The sequence below is a fragment of the Schistocerca cancellata genome, chromosome 9 (genome assembly GCF_023864275.1).
Source record: "Schistocerca cancellata isolate TAMUIC-IGC-003103 chromosome 9, iqSchCanc2.1, whole genome shotgun sequence".
NCBI lineage: Eukaryota > Metazoa > Arthropoda > Insecta > Orthoptera > Acrididae > Schistocerca > Schistocerca cancellata.
Window position 1 is genome coordinate 332,375,093 of NC_064634.1, and position 23,981 is coordinate 332,399,073.

The 23,981-nt window shown below is 42.2% G+C and overlaps 1 protein-coding gene across 1 annotated transcript in view; it reads right to left on the bottom strand.

Moving 5' to 3' along the window:
• The window catches only part of LOC126100429 (scavenger receptor class B member 1-like), a 335,359-nt gene that overhangs the window by 68,398 nt on the left and 242,980 nt on the right, over positions 1–23,981 (bottom strand). Inside the window, exon 2 of the mRNA XM_049911034.1 lies at positions 4,648–4,739. Coding sequence (XP_049766991.1) covers positions 4,648–4,739 — 92 coding nt within the window. The remainder of the gene's footprint in view (positions 1–4,647; positions 4,740–23,981) is intronic.

Below are 23,981 nucleotides of genomic sequence, written 5' to 3' on the forward strand. Positions count from 1 at the left end.
AAATCATAAAATTCAATTGGTGACGGCAAAATTACTGTGATACAGCAAATAAAGTGTTTACCCACAAATCCCAAGTTGAGAATGATATGATGTATCCGAGGACTTCTAAGCCAGCGCACTTCATAGCTGGCGCCTTGCGGCAATATTCTTAAGCTGGTGTCATAGTACCGATTTTTGCCGCTAGAGTGAGTTGGGTGTGCCAGTTACGAACGAACTGTGGGTTCGCCGATGCTACACACACTTGATTAGCAGCGTTAACACGAAATTTATGTCCAGCAAATCTAAGCAGAATTTACTCAACACGATCTTTTTCCACAGTCAAAAATAATGTCTCATTTTGAATTCCGTAGGAATGTTGCAGTGACAAACTGGCTTCTAAGCAGTGTGGTACCGAGAGAGTAGCGAAGTAGGCCAGCGCCAAAGACTCAAATAAGAGTCAAAAACAAGCAAAAAAGAAAACAACTATAGGGAAGGGTTTAACAATTAAGTAGTGCTTAGAAGATGCTTATCCAAACTTAAAAATAGCGTTAAGGATATTTATGACAACGCCAGCTCCTGCTTCATCTTCTGTACTCAGCTTATGCAAATTAAAAGATATAAACAACTACTTAAGGTCAAGTACCTTGTCGACAAAATACGACACAGCTGGATAAAATCTTCTCGGTTTTCAAGCCGCGTCGATTCCAATTGGAATCGACGCGGCTTCAATACCGTGAAGATTTTATCCAGTCATGCCCCCGCGAAAGACGCCAAGGACAAATACGACACAGCTACTACATTTGACATAAGTAACGTAATTGGTAAGTTTCCTTAGCTTCAGGCAAAGAAACACAAAGCAAAATTATAATACGAATATAACTTCCAGAACGAGATAGTTTGTGAACTGTCAGTTATAGTCCCTAATCAGTAAATTAATAATTTATGAGGACTACGTTATTATACATTCTACTTTATTACACATTGTACTAAATCAATGTACTGTACAGAAGCTGCCATAACATAAGAAATAGAATTTGTTTTATTTTAATGTTTTTCGTTAAATTTATACTGTCTGTAATTTACAAAATATTTGATCACACGACCTTTATATAACAAAAATCCGTCTCAGTTGTCGGTAATTTCTAATTTATAGGACGAACGAATTTGAAGCTTAAAGCTTCATCCTCAGGTGTCATCAAGTAATTATGGAAATATACCTGTAAACGTGTTGCTGTTGGGCCAGTCAGATGGGGAGGGGGTCACATCCTCGACAAAATAAACGCATGGGAGCGTAGGAACAGAACCCCCCCCCCCCCCCTCCTGAACAGCACGACACGAAAATGAGTACAGCTGAAGATGAAGCTTTAGAAGTCGAAACTGGTCGTGTAATACATATTACTACCAGCTGATGAGAAATTCTATTATAAAAACCTGAAATTTATTAATCTAAGCAACATAGTGAAGCAGCCAGAATGGGAGAAGGAAATGGAATGATATTTATGAACTTGTAAGGCATGTCATGTTATTTCAGTTGTCAGACTGTTTGAAATAACGCAGAAATCTGTGTGGAACGTACGAAGAACGTATCCGGTAGGACAGTTTGGCGAAATTTGGTGTTAGTGGGCTACGGAAACAGACGATCGACCCGAATGCCTTTGGTACCAGTACCACTTCGCCTGCAACGCCTCTCCTGGACTCATGACCACGTCAGTTTGGCCCTAGACAGCTGGAAAATCATGGCCATGTCAGATTAGTATCAATTTCAATTGGTAAGAGCTGATTGTATGGTTTGAGTGTGGACCCAAGCTGTCACAAGGTACTGGCATGCTGGTGGTGATTCCTTAATGGTGTGGACTGTGTTTACATGGAATAGACTGGGTCCTCTGGTCCAACTGAAACGATCATTGACTGGACATGATTTATGTTCTGGTGCTTGTATCCGTACATCCGGGATATTTCACCAGGCGATTTTTACTTCCCTAGCGACCTGAAGAAAGGTATACTTGGAGGTCGAGGAAGTGCAAGAGTGAGTGTGGTTATGCATCCGCAAGCGCCCTACCGCGTTCTACGAGGCAAAGCATGAATTGACCGTCTCCCAGTGGAATCAATGTCTTCACGCGTGTGGTAATTTAATTTTGGATGGAGCCGTCTCGTGATCCTGTTGTGGCGGGTGTTCGCTTTTCATGTGAATGTCCCTCATATTGCAGTAAGACAGTGTAAAACACCTGTACCAACACTGTTACACCGCAGCCAATCTAGCACATGATGGCCGGCAACCCATATTACGCCACAGAGGACGAGGTTGTCTATATCCAAGGCGTACCAAAATCAGAATGGTAAACACCGGCTATTTACATACAAGATAATGGAAACAGACTTTCCGAGCACTACTTCCAGCAGGCGGAGCTCGAGCCACGGCCTGCAGGAAGTATCACTACGCCAAAACCTGATTGGCAGGAGACAGCTATTTAGGGGCTAGAACCAGCCCCGAAGTTCAGTTCACTCCGGATGCCGACCTCGTGTACTTCGACCACTGACGATTACACCTTCATCTCTGAACTGGACCCTTATTAGTGTGTGTGTGTTACCACGTACCTTTGTGAAAAATTAAAAGTGAACTTTTGTTTTCCTCAATTAGGAGACTTTTGCTGGCATCGTTATTGTTGCGTTTCTTTTGTTGATCAGTGTTCAACCTGATAGTGTTTGTGAAAAATTGGGAATTGTCAGTCACAACAAACACTACTCGCACAATATCTACAGAATGAAATCACACAGAACAATATAAACACATAATGGGAAAACATCAAGACCAGCAGTGGAAGCTGTAGGTAAGAAAAAAAATTAGGTACAAGAATGGTTTCAGAATACGGAATGATAAAACATTGAATTAGCTTGAAGGAAAATAAAAAGCTTACCTCATAAATCTACGTGATAATACCGAGGAGATTCGAAAAATATACTCGTATGTAAAAAAGCGTAACATACCCAAAAGATTAGTAAGGTAAGCTCATCAAGTATCGTAGTACAGATTTATGTCACCTATAGAAAATGACGCGCGTGGTAAATAAGAGGTGACCTATAAAAACAAGCTCAACAAGCAAGATAAATATGCAGCAAGAATAAATGACACAAATGAAGATACTTATAGAAAAAGCTACCCAAAAACTGTGGAGTGAAGAAGATGACAAAGAGAAAGAAACAAAAACTCTAGAGGATGAAGGGGACATACTTGTGTATCAGGGAGTGACATGACACGCTGCATGAGACAGGAGACGCCCTGAAAGCGGCAGAGACTGATGAAGTAAGCGTAGAACTCAAATGTAGTGGATTGAAGTTACAAATGAGGATCGGAGAGTTCTTAAACGAGTGTTGAATGACGAGGGTGGTGTCTGAGTCGTGGAAGACAGCAGAGGTAGTACCGGGAAGAAGAAATGTCGGTGAAAACTGTGGAGGAGTGAGCCTGCTAAATGGTTCTGCTAAACTCTATGCAGTAGAATGAGAAAGATATCTGACGGCATCCTAACGGAAGAACAAAATGGCTCTGGATAAAGACGATCTCGTAATAACGATGTTGGTATTGCACGTCAGTTATCGAGAAAGATGCGAGTACAACTAGAGACTCACATCACATTTATAGATTATGAAAATGGTCTCAACATGCTGAACCGAAGTGAGCTTTCGACATAAGGCTCGAGGTTATCCGAGACCCTCAATGCAAGTAATAAAAACTTTGTATCAGCGCACAGGAATCAGAGTAAATATGTATTACATTCGTCACATACTCAGCCGACGTTGTTAGACAGTGTAAACTGGAAACTAAGCAAGGTGTCATATTAGTACCAATACACAGAAGTAAGTACTCTGCTCTTTGCCGATGAACAAATAATTATTCAGAAGATAGACAATGGCCTCTAGTTTGCAACACATCGTTTAAAACAAATATGTTAGGACTACCATCTAAAAATTTCAGTAACAAAAACTGTAAAAACAGAAATTTTCAGCTCTCTCTAAAATAATACTAGATGAACACAAAAATACTGTCACCAATAAATTAAAAATGTTTCAAATGTTTTGTAGATCAATAAATAGAACGCTGGGTGGCAAGGAAAGGAAGAACTTAAAGTTAAAATTTTACAAGGTAATGGCTGTCCCTATTGTAACAAATGGAAGTGAATTTTGGAACTCAACTAAGAAATACAAAAGAATACTGTCGTCTGAAACGAAATCTTCAAGGAAAATACCCTCAGACATCTAACACAAAACAATACCAGCGCCGAATATGCTTCTGTTTACAAGACTGACCAAAAGGTGGGATACCAGCAGTCTCATTTTACCTTTCACAGTACCTTTAAAAATTTTGTCATTGTTGCCTACAAAACTTCAAGTTCACGTTAGAGTGGCCCAACTGAACGTACATATTACCATATTGTATCGTCCACAAGGGGTTGCTTAAAAGCGGGGAGGGAGGTGGTGGTTGAAGGGGGGGAGGGGTGTGGAAGGGTGTAGACATTTTGTCTTCAGGAAAGTTATTCCTATGATGTGATGTGTAAATACGTATTAAGAAAAGACTTTTAAGTACCCTGAATGTTTATGGCTTAAGTGTGTGGTGGTATGGACGTGCGTATCCAGACCACCAATGTCGCAATTAACTTTAAATCATCATCTTACCTCGTTCATCATAATGTCGAACGGCGTCCATATAAGACTTAGACAGCCAAACAGCAGGCTAAGTCCACCTCCAATGACGAGCCAAAGGATACCTGTAACAATGAGTGAATGGTTAATATCCATGAGTACGGCTAAATCTGTCGTTGTAGAAGTGTTTCATGTATCTATCAATTGCATATTCGACTACAGTGGAGGTATATCATTTAGGGGCAATAACTAGAGATTACAGTGAATCTAGAAAGGAAAACATGTGAGAATCATGTTCAACAGAATCAGTACATCGAAGTTTCGAAAATGTTTGTGAGTGCATCTGTGTATTGATATTATCACAAGACTGTTTATGAATCCTTGTACAATCGCGATGCCCTGTGCACTATCAGTGAACAGTAACCTGAGAAGTACATTTCGCTGTGAAATAATTAATATTTCTGAAAAGAGCAAGTTGAAAGATCTCCATCTATTGAATGCTGTTACTGTGTAGATAAAAAGCTGTTGTCAATAGATATATGTTACACTCTACTACTCGAAAAAAGTTGACAACAAATAGTAATCACCACTATGCAGACGCTGAACTGTTGAATTTCGGGAGGAACAGGCTTTAAATCTATTTTCGACTCTCAAGAATCGAGTGCTAATATTTTTTCTGCAAATAATGTGAGACGAATGGCAGCCATACTTTTACACAAAGAACATTAAGGATCAACCTCGATTATAAAGCGAGTTCGTTAGAGATAGACTGCAAGCTCTGAATGTGGCGTTTTCCAAAAATTGTTTAGAGAAATGACGAAAAACCTAACTATGGATTATAACAGCTACGTTTATGACGTGGCTCCGTATTTCTACAAGTCGAAGCAACAGCGAAACGAAGAACGTCACAAAAATAGACTTATAGACGTTCATCCTATTTTAACATATTTATATAATACTATTTTAATACATGTATTACATAGGAATCTGAAAGGACTCCGGTTGTGCTCTTCTAAAAGAGTCTATAAAAAACTCATTCGAAAACCATGCAATTCTGTTACGAATTAAGCTAATATTTATGGAACATCAAGTAAAATTTCACATTGGCGCGTTTCACACTTCTCGCTAATTTGACAGTTACAGTATTTTTGCATCAGATATATGTCTTCAGTCAACTGTTGCATACTGTCGTCTAAACAATTTAGTTTGTAGGCTCTCAATTTTATTTTGTACGAAGTATCTCAAGTGGAAGGAGATAAAATCTATGCATCACGTTATAACTTTTGAAGTTTGTGGTAGTTGTGGTTAGTTTAGCTACTACAGATTTTGAATACGATGTTCGTTACCAACGAAATTGAACTTAAGTGTCTCAGTGCCAATCTGGAGTTTCTAATCGTCCAGCAGAGTATTTTTTGTCCGTAGAAGGACCTGTCTCGGTTAGAATCCCAGTCGCCACCAATTTTTACAGCAAACGAAGAAAGTAATATAAAGTGGTCATGCTGAGATCTATAGCCCCATACGAACAAAGGAGTGCAGCAACTACAAAGGATACTACAAATAGTCAATAGCAATGAATACAATGTTCTGGATATGCTTGTCATTATAAAATGTGCAGATACGCAACATTCCGATAACCTTCATTATCACGATCTTCAGAATCAGCTAATTGATGTGACGACTACGGTGGTCTCCTTTTATGATCGGTAATCAATGTATAGCTGTTTAAAATTGCCACTAAAATCTCATTCAGCCAGCTACCGGTCAAGTAATGGTTGTAAAAGCGGATTTACTCTACTCGAAAAGCAAAATACCGACGCAATATCTGGTGTCACGAGGAAACGTATTTTATAAAGCGACGTAGAACGGAGAAATATGTTATAAAGTCTCCGTTATTATCAGAAGGTTTTAGTAGTATTAAAACACATGCTAAATTTTCGTGCATGTCCGGTATGAGGCGTCAAATTAGTTTTACATTATTTCAGCTTCAGATAACTAATCAAGCTTTTGATGACCCATAAAGTATTTTTTCTGTTAGTTACATGTCTTGCTGTAGCAGGGAAGCGAAGGGTACTAAAGACAAAATATTCCTTTTGGAACGCAAAAAAGCCTAATATGGTACTATTTTAAAATACTTCCTGAAACGTGGGGTACCAGGTACCTTGTAACTTACTCAGAACTTTCCAAAATCTCCCTACAAATTTTGGTATGCGAACATATCAGCACGTTTTTATGCTGAGAGTGGAGACAATGGTAATGGGAAAGTGACAGAAATGTAATAAATTTTGTAACATAGTAGACTGTGATATATAAAGACGGAAGGAGACAATGGCAATGTAAGAGAAAGAGAGGAGGACAGTGGCAGTGGAACTTTTTGACAGGGACAGAACAGTACTAGCAAAAGAGTGGTGGGGAGAGACAATGAGAAGGAGAAAGTTGAAGCGGATGAGAGTCAGTGGCAATGAGAGAGTCTGTGACAATGACAATGAGGAACAGAGGGATTGTGACAGTAAGAAGAGACAGCAGGAGTGGGAAGGAATGAATGAGATAGTAGCAATAAGAGAGAGCAAGAGGGAAACATTGTCTGCGAGAAGAGACAATAGTATTAGAACGAAGGAAACAGTGGCTGTGAGGTGAAGAATGACAGAAAGACACAAAGAAATAGTAGCAACTCCTTAAGCTGAATGAATGAGAGAGAATGGGCAAGTTGGAGTGGATGGATATGAGTGATTTACAGCGATGAACTAATCGGTGTGAGTGAGGTATAATTAGAGGTGCTTGTCAGAGTGAGATGTGAGCTGTATTTAAAAAGTGTGCAAATACGTTTGCATGTCAAAATTTCTGGGACAGTTTTTAAACATACTGAGGAGGATAGAATGAGGCAGCAGGTACCCCACTTTACAATCAGATTCCTTAAAACAGCAGTATACTAGCTTTTAAAGTGCACCGATTGGAGCATTTTTTCCCCTGGTAATGAATGCATCAAACGCTTCGTCCACAAGAGGTCAAGGGATGTGTTAAATAGTTCCAACATAATAATAGTAACAACAATTTTGTGGGAAAATAATGGTTAAAACATTTTATATTTCCGATCTTTATTTTATTGCATGGACAGGCCGCAAACAAGAACTAGCACTGTGCTGTCCTGACGAATACCACTTCAGCCGGCCGGTGTGGCCGTGCGGTTCTAGGCGCTTCAGTCTGGAACCGGGTGACCACTACGGTCGCAGGTTCGAATCCTGCCTCGGGCATGGATGTGTGTGATGTCCTTAGGTTAGTTAGGTTTAAGTAGTTCTAAGTTCTAGGGGACTGACGACCATAGATGTCAAGTCCCATAGTGCTCAGAGCCATTTGAACCATTTGAATACCACTACGGATTCGATTGGTCGCATTTAGTGTAAACATTCGCGAAAAGGTAAACACGCACAAGAGCAACGCAGTGGAGAGGAGGGTTCAGGGAGGCGGGCGTTACGCAACCGCCGTCCTTGCAGAGACAGCGAGAGTCGTCAGACGGCAGCGGCGTGCCTCACCTCTGTGACGTCACGCCACATGCCGTAGCCGGCCGGCGCTTTCACGGTCAAGGTGACGGCGGCGCCCACGGGAAGCGCTGCGTTCCCTCGCATCACGTAATGCTCGGCGGCCAACGCCTCTTGCGAAAGTTGTTTGCAACGGTACTACTAACGGCCGTAGCGTCGAGGTAAACAGCAAACTTTGCTGGCGTAGAGGACACACAGTTGCTGCGACAATCTAAGACGGGAATGACGGCCCGGCCTGCAAGGCGATTTCCCTGAGAGCTGAGTGACCTCTTCTGAAACTCGGAGGTGCAATTTCGGTCTGTTCGTGTCAGCTAGGTGGACGCGTTGCACCGCAATAACAAAGGCAGAAAATCAGACACTGTACCGGATCACATAGATCTGACATCGTACGCACTAGGCCAACGAAACCAACCGAACGTCAGTGACTACTAGGCCGAAAATTGGTCACCAGTGTTTGGCTTCTCATTCACTCTAAACGAAGGGCTTGAGTCCAATTGATTCGCCCATGTGAAATCGCAGTTGACTCTGGTGGCTTACAGACATTGCTCCTGTTTTGTTATTGTTAAAAACTAGCGTTTTAGTTACAATTTCACTGGCCAATATTATAAGGAAAGAAGAAGATTCAGCAGTCGCCGCATGTGCAGCATTTTTATTTTATTGAAAGAAGCTTATCAACTGTAAAAGAAGTAGATGAAGAAATATTGCTGGTGGAAGACGTCTCCCTTAAAAAGTAGGGAGCAGTGTGGTGGAACGAAATTAATGTCTTAAAGCTGAATTGGACAGTGGACTATTTCATAATTTTTTCTCTAATGAGAGCTACAGATTTCGAACTGTTATTTAATTGTGTAGGCCCGAAAATTTCCGAACGTAACACCTTTTAGGAGAGCTATAGCTACAGCAGAAAGTTATTAGTCACTCCCTGTTTTGTTTGTTTCTTTTTCACGGCGAGAAGATGTCAATAAAGATACAATTTTCTTTTTCACGCCGTGCGTATCACTTTCTGAAAACTAAGTTATTTTCCTCCAGGCGTGTAGTCTTTTCAGTATATTTTTATAATTGCAGTTCATAGAAGCCTATTGGTGTTCACTATTAAATTTTGTCAGCTTTAACTTCTTTCCATATTTCACACTAAACTCTAGTGTTTTCCAGAGTTACTGATGACGATCTTGTTAAATTAAAGACCGAAACCGATCAATAAAACATTCTGAGTGTGACATTCTGAATGCGACCTAAATTGACACCCGTTACAGAGACATAACAAAAAGCAACTGGACTAATGAACATTCAAAGCAGCGTCCACACCAGAGGACCAGTCAGAACGCCAACTAACTGGCAAGGCTTTGATCTTGCCACCAGCAGATCCAACCACAACCAAGATCAACCGTTCTTTGGCTCTGATTTGCCGCCCAGAATCTCGGCTAACAAAGCACTAGGCTGCCATTCGTTGGCTTAGTGTGTACATGCTTGGCTGAAGTTCGTCGGCCTGAACTGGCCTAGTGTGTACGTGGCTTTACAGAGAAAGATCATCAACTCGACCTCGTACTTCAAGGAGAAAAAAGTACATGTGTCACATATGAGCCCCAACAACCGATCCCTCGCGAAAATTTTGGCCACTATTCCTATAGTAGGCAATTATGAACTTCTAAAGTACAGCTTGTTTGTCACTGCTCTTCTCCACTGCCCCTGTTTAATGCCACGGTGCGAAGTACTATGCAGCTGAGTAAGAGGTTTGCATTTATAGTGTCATTGAACCAAGTGATAGTGCTGCATCTCCAGAGGAGGTACGGAACGACAGCCAAATTGCAATGTTAGCTATTCGGCATATGTACAAGGCAAACGAAAGGTTATGGGGCCTAATTTGTGCTACTATTTTCATATTTAAATTTCTTTAGAGAAACAGTAGACAACTTCACGAAGGAAGACGTGCTAGGTATAAAGCAAAATAGTGGACTGACATTCTTTGCTTTTTTGCTAGAGGACGGCGACGGCGACACCGTGGCTGCCATTTCAGTGCGGTCACATTCGTCGATCAGTGTCATTGCTACAGCGGGAGAGGGATGTGAGAATGAGGAAGTGAGGGATGATGATGCCTGCTTTGAAGATGTAATGTAGTCGGATGCAGCTTTGCCCCTGTCTGTTACAGAGCAGAATATGAAACGCTCTGTCGCCTTTTGGAAAAGACTCTCTGTAGACACACTTACTGTCATGAAACTTCCTGGCAGATTAAAACTGTGTGCCGGAACGAGACTCTAACTCGGGATCTTTGCCATTCACGGGCAAGTGCTTTACCAACTGAGCTACCCAAGCACGACTCACGCCCCGTCCTCACAGCTTTACTCCTGCCAGTGCCTCGTCTCCTACCTTCCAAACTTTACAGAAGCTCTCCTACGAACCATGTTGAACAGCACTCCTGAAATAAAGGATATTGCGGAGACATGGCTTAGCCACAGCCTGGGGGATGTTTCTCATTCTGGAAACACTTACTGTCACCTCCGGTTGAAGTTTTAAAAAAGATACCAGGACATTTGGGCCGCTAGTCAAACAAATTTTTCTTTCATGTGGATAATATTGTACCAGTCGCCTCATTTTCTGGTAGCGTCTACAACGTAAATACAGTATTTAGACAACCCTGTTGGAAGAACATCCGCAACTGAGCATTGTACTAGAGGTTGCAAATACCGCTGCGGTTATAAATTTCTCTTATAAGCCCATCCTCAGGTGTCGCAACGTGTACTAGGCGCGGTGTGCTACCTATGAGCGCAGAACAGGGAGACACCGCGTCTAGTACTGTAAGTAGGCTGTTTATGTTTTCTTTATGTAAGTAGGCTGTTTATGTTTTCTTATTGGCAACGTTACGTAGCGGTCTGTATGAAAGTCACAGGCTGTGCTGTGTGCAGTCTGTGGCTAGTTTGCATTGTTGTCTGCCATTGTAGTGTTGGGCAGGGCTGTTTACGTTTTCTTTATGTAAGTAGGCTGTTTATGTTTTCTTATTGGAAACGTTACGTAGCGCTCTATATGAAAATCACTGGCTGTGCTGTGTGCAGTCTGTGGCTAGTTTGCATTGTTGTCTGCCATTGTAGTGTTGGGCAGCGGCAGCTGGATGTGAACAGCGCGTAGCGTTGCGCAGTTGGAGGTGAGCCGCCAGCAGTGGTGGATGTGGGGAGAGAGATGGCGGAGTTTTGTAATTTGTCATGAACTGCTATATATATATTATGACTATTAAGGTAAATACATTGTTTGTTCTCTATTAATATCTTTCATTTGCTAACTATCCCTATCAGTAGTTAATGCCTTCCGTAGTTTGAATCTTTTATTTAGCTGGCAGTAGTGGCGCTCGCTGTATTGCAGTAGTTCGAGTAATGAAGATTTTTGTGAGGTAAGTGATTTCTGAAAGGTGTAGTTTAATGTTACTCAGGGCCACTCTTTTGCAGGGATCTTTGATAGTCAGATTGCGTTGCGCTAAAAATATTGTGTGTCACTTTAGTGAATGTTTGAGTACGTTCAGTTTTGCTCAGCTGTTTGAAAAGCAAATAGTGTAAGAGGTTTATCAGCACAGTCGTATATAATTGTTTCTAAGGGCACGTTACAGTACACGTCAACCGAGGCGCTCGGGGGGCCTCATCACAGTTGCGACACCTGAGGATGGACTTATAAGAGCTCGAAACCGGTCGTGATAAGAAAATATATTTACAACTGAAGTGGTAGTTTCAACCTCTAGGCAGATATACAGATGTGCAGGCAGAGTGTAGTTTCTAAAATCGTAAAAGATGACAGAAGAACAGTTTTAATTGCGGCTTCATTTTCCGGCCACAAAAGCTTGTCAGTGCATAAAGATAAAGGAGACGAAGATATTTCAGTTTTTGTATTGACGATACCATCAGGTGGAACAAGATAGTCTCAATGTAAATACATGAAACTGCAACTCTTTTACTCAGGTCTGGTAGATGGCCCGGCGCCAGCAGCCATACTATAAGAATTCCCTGCCATATTTATTATACAGGTGGCTGCCCATACAGCCTCAAGGAGATCGTATCTGCAAGCGGTAAGAAGACCACGAACTTTAGTACAGGTCAGAAGTCAGCACCGCTCCCAATGCCGAGGCCCACCTTACATTGTCCTCCACTACTAACCAAGTCAAGGAGTGGGCCGATGGCTCAGCCACTGTAACGGAGACATTGTCTGACGTAGCAGTATGTGACACACCACAGCACTCTTTTCTTAGAAACGCTTTGCCACCCACGTCGTGCTGAATACCGTGCCAGGGCACAGAAAAACCACTAACGAGACCCAAGTACAAATCAGCGTTCAGTTAATGGAAAAATATTGTGTTATAGAGGAACATCAAACTCCACAATCAAAATGCAAGATACATTTGCATATCATTACTGAGATTGTACTAGTAAAAACGCAAAAATTATCCCTTCATCCTTCGACTAAATAATTAGTTCTGTCCATGAGAATGAAACCGGCTCCAGCCTGACGCCTTTGAGATGCGACAAACCTTATTAGGCGAGCCGGTTTGCTCTCTACCACTACTATCACTCACGGATGTGGAGCATGTGGTTTTGGGTTGCTTGCTGTTACACTCGGTCACCTCTTCTTCGAGGTTGGTATGGCAAAGACGAATAAGGTCTTTGTGCTCTGTTCTGATGTCGAGAAGGAAGCTACCTTTGTCTGCTGGAGGTCCGCACTGTTGACCAGACATTGCACTGCGCCGGCAGTCTGGTGCGAACAACTCAACTGACGTACTGCGATGCAGATTAGTTGCACGTGGCAAGCCTTAGCATATACAGACATCAAAAAAAGTTTAGCATCACTCCGGTTCCCAGAACTGCTGCTACTATTGCATTGGATGACCGCTACCTGTGTATTATGGTTAGGAGGCACCCTGACAGCAACGCCACCACGTTGAATAATGCTTTCCGTGCAGCCACAGGACGTTGTGTTACAAGTCAAACTGTACGCAATAGGCTGCATGGTGCGCAACTTCACTCCCGACGTCCATGGCGAGGTCCGTCTTTGCAACCACGACACCATGCAGCGCAGTTCAGATGGGCCCAACAATATGTCGAACGGACCGCTCAGGATGGCATCACGTTCTCTTTATTGATGAGTGTTGCGTATGCCTTGAAACAGACAATCGTCGGAGACGTGTTAGAAGGCAACCCGGTCAGGTTGAACGCCTTAAACATACTGTCCAGCGAGGGCAGCAAAGTGGAGGTTCCCTGCTGTTTCGGGGTGGCATTATGTGGGGCAGAAGTACGCCGCTGGTGGTCATGGTTATACGAAAAATGAATGCCATCCTTCGACTGATAGTGCAACCATGTCGACAGCACATTGGCGAGGCATTCGTCTTCATGGACGACAATTCGCACCTCCATCGTGCACATCTTGTGGACTTCCTTCAGGACAACGACATCGCTCGACTAGAGTGGCCAGCATGTTCTCTATCGACAAGCCTGCGATAGATTGAAAAGGGTGTTTATAGACGACGTTACCCACCAACCACTCTGAGGCATCTCGGCGAGTCGCCATTGAGGTGTGGGGCAATCTGGATCAACAGCGGCTTGATGAACTTGTGGATAGTGTGCCACGACGAATACAGCCATGCATCAATGCAAGAGGACGCGCCACTTGGTATTAGAGGTACTGGTGTGTACAGCAACCTGGATCGCCACCTCTGAAGGTCTCGCTTTATGGGGATACACAATGTTTATGTTTATCTCTCTTCCAATTCTCTGTACAGGTTCCGGAACTCTCGGAACCGAGGTGATGAATAACTTCTTTTCATGCGTGTACTACTCCGTGTCTAGATATCCGTGTTCGTGTACAATGTAGTGCCATCACGAACTGCCTGGATGATGGTTGTTGCATCACATATTGCCTTAATGCACTATTGCCTGACTTGACTCATCGTAACCATAAATTCAGAGGTGTTAGGCGCTCATGAAATATAAAACGGAGCGCCTCGTATGCCCAATTAATACAAAGCACCCAGTGAAGGATTTTCTGATTCAAAAATTAAAAATCTCGAAAACTAAAATCGATAGTGCAGTGCAACAGAAGGTATTTTTAGTGTGAAAGCTGTAAGAATTTTACACAGAAATTTTGTAACCGCTCGATAAGCTTTTAATAGATGTTTCCGTACGCTCTGCAGCTCGTACAGTATCAGCTTCCATAATTAAACTCGACCTCTGTAAGCAGTCTTTGCAGTTACATCATAATCTTTTCGAAATGTCCATCAGTCTCAGTACAGAGGTGGTGGAAATGAACAATGAAATTTTCCGTGATTTTCTGCAGTGTCTCAAGGGAAATGGATTCAGATGATACACAAATTGTCGATTCAGGCTAATCCATCGTTGTGGAATGATTCTGATGGAATGTCTCTTTCGTGAACCGCAAGATGTGGACACACGGAGTCATATGTGGTGAATATGGAGACCAATCCATCTCTGCGCCAGTAAATTTGCAATAACCCAAGGCAGAGACTGTATTCACGAAGTATTCATCAAGAAAGGGAAACACAAGTTCGATGCGACGTGGTTTGGTGCCATGTTGCAATAACCACTCTCTGCCTAGTCGATCCTCCAATGATACCTGTGTGGCGACTAATTGTTGCAAAATCCAAGGTAACGTTTATTAAGAATCATTTATCGTGTCGAAAAATGCCAGTAATGCCTGCATACTGTAGCCCAAATGCGATCCAGTACCTCGCTTGCTCGACAAGGACCAATCTAAGCAAGCCAGCTGCGTTGCAACATTGTCCTTTTATGTTTCCAGTTTAGTTCCTCGAAACATTAACGCGATACTGACAGAAAGCGCAAAGTTTCTCGTTCTCTACTGCTCACACCAACTTGATGTAGCCACCAATGAAACTGCTATTATGTCGGACAATGTCAAATACAGCGATAGACTGTTTATATATAAGAAGCGGAATTAAAATACAGCGGTGTACCAACAGCACCTAGAGGAAAGACCAAACAACCTTACCGGGACATAATAGCTCTGAGCGCTATGCGACTTAACTTCTAAGGTCATCAGTCGCCTAGAACTTAGAACTACTTAAACCTAACTAACCTAAGGATCTCACACACATCCATGCCCGAGGCAGGATTCGAACGTGCGACCGTAGCGGTCACGCGGTTCCAGACTGTAGCGTCTAGAACCGCACGGCCACACCGGCCGGCTGACATCATAGCCAAGCGACGATCGCAATGAAAAACAGCCAACACCAAAAGAATTGTGTGGCTGCTAAAATGAGTTTTTCTGAGTTGATACTTGATTTAGATTAGTTAACAGAGAAAACACATGTAGTTGGAAACAAAACAAACACAATTAAGAATGCATAATCGCGATTTTTTGGTGTTCAGCATATTCAACATTGGTAGCAAATTTCTAAATACAACTGCTCACGTCTTTGAAAAATGCTTTGTTTTCCTAAGATCTCTTAGGAACGTCTGGAGCATTTTTAAATGTGCAGTAATTGTTCAGAAAACATTCACACATTTCCTATTAATATTTTTATAGAAAAACAGTGAGGCATGCACGTCACAGTCAGTTGTATTCACACAATTTGCTGTTACCAGCACAACTGCAAGAACAAATTCCATGACCAGATTTTTTTTAACGAAACTCATTTTGAATAGACCGCTACTTCTGATAGATTGTCAATATCAGTATACATTAAGTAATAGAACTGCACATATAGATCGATTTGCTTAAAAATGATACATTCTTCTCTCAATATTTTCACACATTTCTTTTGTAAAGATATAACTTTATCTATCAGTTCCTGAAGGCTGTTATATGATATTGTTTTTGATTGTTCGTTATGGCTGGCTACACCAATCTTGATGCCTCCCACAATGCCGCGGTCTCCAGTGTGTTCCTTTTTTCTTACGATTCCTCTCTGGATGGTCATGCAGCTGAAGATAGGTAGGCTAGGCAGATCGGTAAAATGTATGGCACGGCATTTGAATCAAGCCGTCGTTTTGAAACTGCGAGAGTTACAGTTTTTCAGTCTGTACAGGTAGTTCCCAAATAATGTCGCTAGTTTTGAAATGGCTATGGCTCACCTGAAGAGTGAGTAGTGAATTTTAATATATTCAAGCCAAATAAACCAGCAAACAATAATGTACCAGAATGAAATTTTCAGTCGGCAGCGGAGTGTGCGCTATTATGAAACTTACTGGCAGATTAAAACCTTATTCCGGACCGAGACTCGAACGCTATCCTTTGCCTTTCGCGGGCAAGCGCTTTACAAACTGAGCTGTAATTGCGCCAGTACGTCATCTCCTGCCTTCGCAACTTCACAGAAGCTCTCCTGCGAACCTTCCAGAACTAGCACTCCGGGAAGAAAGGATACTGGGTACTGGTGGAATTAAAGCTCTGAGGACGGGTCATGAGCTGTGCTTGGGTAGCTCAGTTGGTAGAGCACTTGCCCACGAAATGCAAAGGTCCCGAGTTCGAGTATCGGTCCAGAACACAGTTTTAATTTTCTGGGAAGTTTCAATTATGTAACATAACCTAAAACATCCATTAGCAAATTGTATTCAAACCCTATGTGAATGTTAAACTTACCATTGAATATTTAGTAACTGCGAAATCCATTGAAATTGAATGGAGGCATTTTTGTCTCATTATATATGTTTGGGAATCCATAACACATAGAACTTGTTTTCGCCTGTGTAATTTCATTTCTGTACGCAATACTTTGGATCCATAATGCAGATGAAATTGCACCAGCGTATTTTACATTACGCTAAACTCACACAAACACAACTTAGTAACACGTAATATGATTTCTGTGTACTCAAATAACAATTGCGTAACGAACACGTGGGACAACAAGTTTTTTAAGCCAAAACGTTGTTATACAGCACAAGACAGCTGTTTACTTTCTCCACTTCTCGCTGAGATCACAGCTTCGATTTCTCTGAGTTGTGTCTTCTCAGATAGGTGGTGTTCGTTGCACACGCCTTCAGATGGGGCAGACTTGAGTCTCGCACGGGTCACGTAGTGAATTCCGTAGATTACTGCTGGCTCACTCCAGGGTGGTCGTTTCAACAGGACCACAATCGTTGTGTTAGAAAGGTTTTGTAGAAAAGAATCAATTGCTCTGTCTTCAACAGATTTCTAAGTCTACAATTATATTTAACATATTCCCAAGAAAGCCAAACTTAGAACGAGAAGATAATATTCGATTAGTTTTCTGACTTGAGGCAGATTGTCCACTAAGTGTTTGTTTCTCAAACTACCACGGTTAAATAGCATTACGACTCACAACTAAATGCACAAATGGTTCAAATGGCTCTGAGCACTATGGGACTTAAACATCTCAGGTCATCAGTCCCCTTAGAACTACTTAAACCTAACTAATCTAAGGACATCACACACATCCCTGCCCGAGGCAGGATTCGAACCTCGACCGCAGCAGCAGCGCGGTTCCGGACTGAAGCGCCTAGAACGGCTCGGCCACAGCGGCCGGCTACTAAATGCACAACACTCTGAAGTATTGTAACAGTACAAGTACCACAAGTTTTTCTTTACACATACTAGTCAACAATGGTCCGCTCATCGATATTTAGGGATAAAACTGAGTCAGAATTCTGGTGCTGTAACATGGCCATACAGTATCTCAATCTTATCGTAAATTAAAATGAAAGCTGTTATTTCCGTAAAGAAATATGTTTTGATGTGCGTCGTGCTACAGAAGCTGTGAAGAGCGTTAAGAATGAGTGGAGCATGTCGAATTTTCCCGTTTGGTCAGGCAAATATTTGCAATGGAATAATTGCAAAGTCCTGTCACATTTGAGTAAATTTCGTAGAAGGACAACGGCGAGGTAATGTGTGTTGCAATTTTCTCAACAAGTTTCCTTTAGAATGAGATTTTCAGTCTGCAACGGAGTGTGCGCTGATATGAAACTTCCTAGCAGATTAAAACTGTGTGCCCGACCAAGACTCGAACTCGGGACCTTTGCCTTTGCGGGCTAGTGCTCTACCAACTGAGCTACCGTAGCACGACTCGCGCCCGGTACTCACAGCTTCACTTCTGCCAGTACCTCGTTTCAAGTTTCTTTTACACTGAACTATCGTTTTTGTATGTCACGTCACGCGGTTTGTAGATCTTTCAGTCTGGTGGCAGCATGTGTCCACGCGCCGTTGTTTTTGGATGGAAGCCAAGGAGTGAAGGATAAACTTTCCATACACGTTTCTTTTTTTCAAAACATTCCTAAAATGTCTTGAACACTTGATTTAGAGAACACTTTACAATATCGCAAGTTTCGCAAAAACAGTGCTAAGTTATTAATGAAAACACGTCTTACACGCTTCGTCATAAATGTCAAAAGACAGGATTAGATGAGTGTGATCTCCTGCTAGTTCTAATTTGCTTAAAATGTTTGGTCGCTTTAATGGATCAAGTAAAGTGTCTCGGAGGTGGCTGACGCTGTTCTCTGACCGACAGCTGGCAGCGTTCGCGGTTCATTTACGTATTTCTGATAGAACCAACCACGACATAATTCAGAATGAAACTGTTATCTGCTTGTTTGTTGATATTCACTGACCTTCAAGACATAGAGACAGTGTGGAGTAAGATTACAAGTGCGTCACGAGCACGGATCACGCCACTGGAATTGCGAGAAAATTACAAAAGGGCCGCCGAGTTAATCTCTGGGATACAAAAGAACGTGGTTCTTCTTCTACACGTTTGTAAAAGTACATATGTTTTACAACGTATGACACAGCTTCCTAGGCAGTTTTAATTATCTCAGATGGCATAATGAGAATGGAAGACGAAGAGAGAAATGTTCAGGTTAAAAAACTACTGAGGTAGGGATGCAGCTTTGTCCTCTGCCGTTCAGTCTGTAATAAATAAAATGTTCCAAACACTCTATAACTCCCAATTTTCGAGAATGGATTAATAAAAAAAGACAAAAGTTAATACGGTGGTTTTAATGCTGCAGATGCTCTTCGTGCTCCCGCTACACTTAAATACAACAACAGAGCGTTCATACAAGTACGCTCAACAGTCAGTAAATCCTTCGTTGGGATTTACGTGTTACAATCGCTCATTCTTCGGTCTTCGTGAACCATCAGAGAGTTTCCGCTCTTCACTGTTCTCACTTGTGGTAGTCTGGTATTGGTAACCCAACGTCTCGCCACACGTGATGATTTTTTTCCAGAAAAGATTTGTCCGCGTTCCTTTGTCTTCAGTCAGGTGCCAGCTTTCGGCCACGAGTCGTTGTTTTTGGTTGGAAGTCAAGGAGTGAAGGATAAACTTTCCATACACGTTTCTTTTCTTCAAAACATTCTGAAAATGTTGAGTTGGTAGTCCGTTACTCCATTGCGATTTCGATTTGCATCACAATGACGTTGACACACTACAGCCGCGCGTCCAACTGCTTCATACTCCTTGCTCATAACTGACTGGCCGATTTCACATCTTTTGTTTAGAGGTGTTAGTTCAAGCTGCCATCGTAGCTAGTGCGCTGACGTCGTTAACACTCAAGGACAGTTTGCATTGAAGGGACTATGAAGAAAATAAAAGTTCAGACGCAAGATTAAAATACAAGCTAAGAAAAAGCAATCTCAGAAATAAAATCAAGGATAAGCATCGGATTTATATTCATGATTCACTGACACCGATGATAAGAATCGCAGTTAATTTGGTACCTTTTGTGAAAGTTAGCAAGAACTGCAGGTCTTATTGAATGAAATGAACAAACAGCTGAGCACAGAACATTGATTACGAAGAGATCAGAGAAAAGAAATAACACACAAGGGTAAAGTTATGTTTGGTTTGGGACTGCAGCCTTTTGAGATGGGAAGTGGGGGTATTGCCTGTCACTGTTGCCCTATCAGTAGACAAAGTCATTGCGCCCCCCCCCCTCCCCCCACCAAGCTATCCATCTGTCACCTGATCACGGAGATAAACTTCACCATCTACAGCAGGGGTTCTATGGGCTGTATAAGTGAGTTAAATAATGAAGGGGACAGAGAAGAACTACAGACAAGTAACTGACAGTGAACGAAAGTTAAAACATTCACGATAAAAAGACATAAAAACGACGTAGTTTTGTCTCAGAAAGTAGGAATTAGCCATCCTACAAGTCTGGGACACATGGCGAGCTACCGATTTGCTGTAGGACAAGGTAAATACGCATAAAAACAATGAGAATCAAACGAGAGAAACAATAACTCGTCCAGGCCCTAGAAAGAGTGATAATTGGACGAGCTGAGATGAATTGTGGGAAATGAGAATCGTGAAAGAAATTATTTGACCATGGGGAGTCACATAATATGAACATATATAAAGGGGCAACACGACAACTCTTTAGTATCGATGGAATCATAATGCTGGTTGCCCACGGTCCTAGTAGCGTATTTGCATTCTAAACATGTCTAAAGTTGCCACGAGAATTCTAAGGCGAAACATCTTGAATACAATTGATTTGAATCTACATAAGGTTGCTCCTAAATGATGGAAACCTGCACATGTGTCCGCAACATCTACTCTACTACCAGAAACAAAAGTGAAGTTGACGAAGAACAGCAACAATATGTGGTAAGGAGAGAGCCTCTCTACGGTTTTTTAACCTCAGGAACATCACAGCATTGTGCCTCCTCCAAAGGATAGGGTCTCTATATTCGACTGGAGACGGCAATGAAAGGGTTTCTGCTGGTTTTTGTCAGAGGTGTGGGTCGGCCTCCTCGCACTCAAATTGGTGACTCTGTGGTTGTGATAATTCTCTACAGGTGAGCAGGGCCCGTGTTTTTATATGCCGAGGTGCCTGCAGCTTGCAAGTTTCTGAATTAACTGATTGGTGTACACAGAAATTTTTCCATCTCGACCATTGGATGGTCTTTTACTCAGCATTACCATCAATGGTATTAGTTGGCTGGAGAAAATTGATTTCAGTGCATAATTTAGCTGACTAATTTCATTACAGTTTCATAGGACAGTGACTACCATCACTGAACTCGTGGTTACCTAAGCAATACGAATCAGCGATTGCAAATGCGATTTTAATCTAATTCAGATCTCTTTCTTTGTAATGGAACTGGACTGGACAGTTGCTCAGGCTTCTTCACGTACTTAATACATCTCAGAAAACTCGCCGCGTTACATAGTGACAAACGTCGAAATTGAGAACCACTTAGTAGACGAACTGAACGAATTCTGCTAGAATAATAATAGCATCCGAAGACTGGAGAAGGTAAGAGGATTATTACAGGAAAAGAGTGAATTCCTCAGCAAAAGAAGTATTTTAGTATCAGACATAGGACTTACACTGTGCAGTCATATTAATGTGACCACCTGTCAAAATCCGGAACAACCACACTGTGCAACGTGGACTGCTGTGAGACGTGGAGGGAGAGTGTCAGTGACGTTCTGGAAGGTGCCACAAGGGATGTGGAGCCATGCTGACTGCAATGCCATGGCCGTTTAATTTCTCGCCTGAGGATCGATGGCGTGAACAGCCCGATCGAGGTGTTCCCATAGATTCTCTACTGGGTTTAAAGCCGGGAGTTTTGTAGCCAGTGTTGTACGGTTAACTCATACTGCATTTTTTTAGAACCACTCAAGTTCACTGCGAGCCGCGTGCTGATGAAAAACAAAGGGTGGACATGGACCCCAAGGATAGATGCATACTTGTGTTGCTACATTGTGCCTTTCAGACTGACTCAATCACCCAGGCAACGCACGAAAATGTTCTCCAGATTAAACTGCCCCGACTGGTTGCAAGGTGTTTCCTTTCAGACGTTTCACGCCGTACACGCCAACCAACGACCACCTGCCCGATTCGCCCGTACAACTCTGCGCAGCTGCCATCCATCCCTGTAATCAATTCCCGGTAGTGCTCCACAGTTATCTCGGCGCCAGTTTTCGATACTGCTATTTTGGCATGCAAGGTATACTTTAACCACGTTGACACTTAACCACTTTCGGATATGCTCCCACCCTTGGCCCGGAAGCAAATGATCATTCCCTTTTGGACGTCAGATAAATCGCTCCATTTCCGTTTCACGACAATAGCAGCATCCAGGTCATTGTCCACCCGACACACCCTATGTATATCCTTCACTGCTGAGATGCTATCTGCCGTTTGTGAGTGGTCACTGCACGATCACGTCGAACATGGGCGGTAATCATATTAATGTGACTGGACAATGTATTTTGAGAAGCAATTGCTGAGGATGTGTGTGCGGACCACAGCAGTGTATGGAACGGAATCATGGACAGCGGAAAAACTAGAACGGAAAAGAAAAGGCTCGAAGTGTCTTGGAAGTAGTGTTGCACAAGGATGGTGAAAATTAAGTTGTCTAATGAAACGAGAAATACGCTCTCCCCAAAATGGGCAAATAAAGGAATACATGGAGAGCACTGACACTAAAATTACTGACACAACTGATGCTACGAAAGCAGGTCGCTTTGCTTGGTTAGCTCAGTGGTCAAGGGTTGGTTGGTTGGTTGGTTGGGGAAGGAGACCAGACAGCGTGGTCATCGGTCTCATCGGATTAGGGAAGGAAGTCGGCCGTGCCCTTTCAGAGGAACCATCCCGGAATTTGCCTGGAATGATTTAGGGAAATCACGGAAAACCTAAATCGTGATGGCCGGACGCGGGATTGAACCGTCGTCCTCCCGAATGCGAGTCCAGTGTCTAACCGCTGCGCCACCTCGCTCGGTAGTTGTCAAGGGGAAGGATGCTATCTCAAGTCTAGGGGTAGCACATACAAGGGAGTTCACATTATTATGACAGGCCAAATGGAAGATGTAATTTGAGATGAAATACAGCAGCGGCACACAGGTTTCTGTTTACTGAACGTAGGCTACCGCAAATAGTTCAGCGACCATTGTTTTGAAACCAAGATATAGTTCATTTTCCTTCGTTTTCAAATACTTGACTGAGCAAATATACTAGAGCTTCAATGACGATTGACCCAATAACTCTGCTCATATGGGAACATTTGGCGTGAAAGTGTATTTTTATTCGTCATTGATGTTTCCTTTATATTTTAAAGGCTAACAATAAATTTACCGTAAACCAGTTCGTCTATATTACCCGTAGCTACAAGATAGGAGAGCGTCAACGTTTGTCGCTTCTTACAGAATGATTTATTTTTAATCACAGTCGCAAAAAGATTTTAACCTATATGGCAGAATTCAACACCTACGTCATCTTTCATTAACCTTCTGTAAGGAGAGCGTGATTAACAGTCATTAAGGAAACATAAACCTAAATGACAATCATAATTAAAAAGGATTCTCCTACTTTATCACGATTATTTTGTAGGTTTTTCCTTCCCTAATAGTTCAATATCTAGTAGAGATGATCTTGCGCTGTATAGAACAGGGTATCTGAAGATGTAACTTCTGAAACCGGTCAGTGCTGTTCTAGTTTTTTGTTATTACAATTGCAAATATTACTGTTCTGCGTAAACTAGTTCGTTTCTCCCATAAAGTCAAGTCTCTGAACGTGTTAAATGCTGGTGAAACTCATGGATTTGTTATCTCTAGATGAACACAATATTCATAAACTGGGCGACTAGACTCCAAATAGTTCATGAACTAATTCCAAATCCGCCTTTACCGCGTCAGCCAGTTGTAACTCTACTGGTGTTTTTGACTACATGTTATGTCAAAGCAGGGAAAAAAATCCAGGTCTCATGAAACATTTATGTATGCCTAAACAAGCATATGGTTTCGAGTGGCTCTAAGCACTAAAGGACTGAGGTCATCAGTCCGCTAGACTTAGAAGTACTTAAACCTAACTAACCTGAGGACATCACACACATCCATGCCCGAGGCAGGATTCGAACCTGCGACCGCAG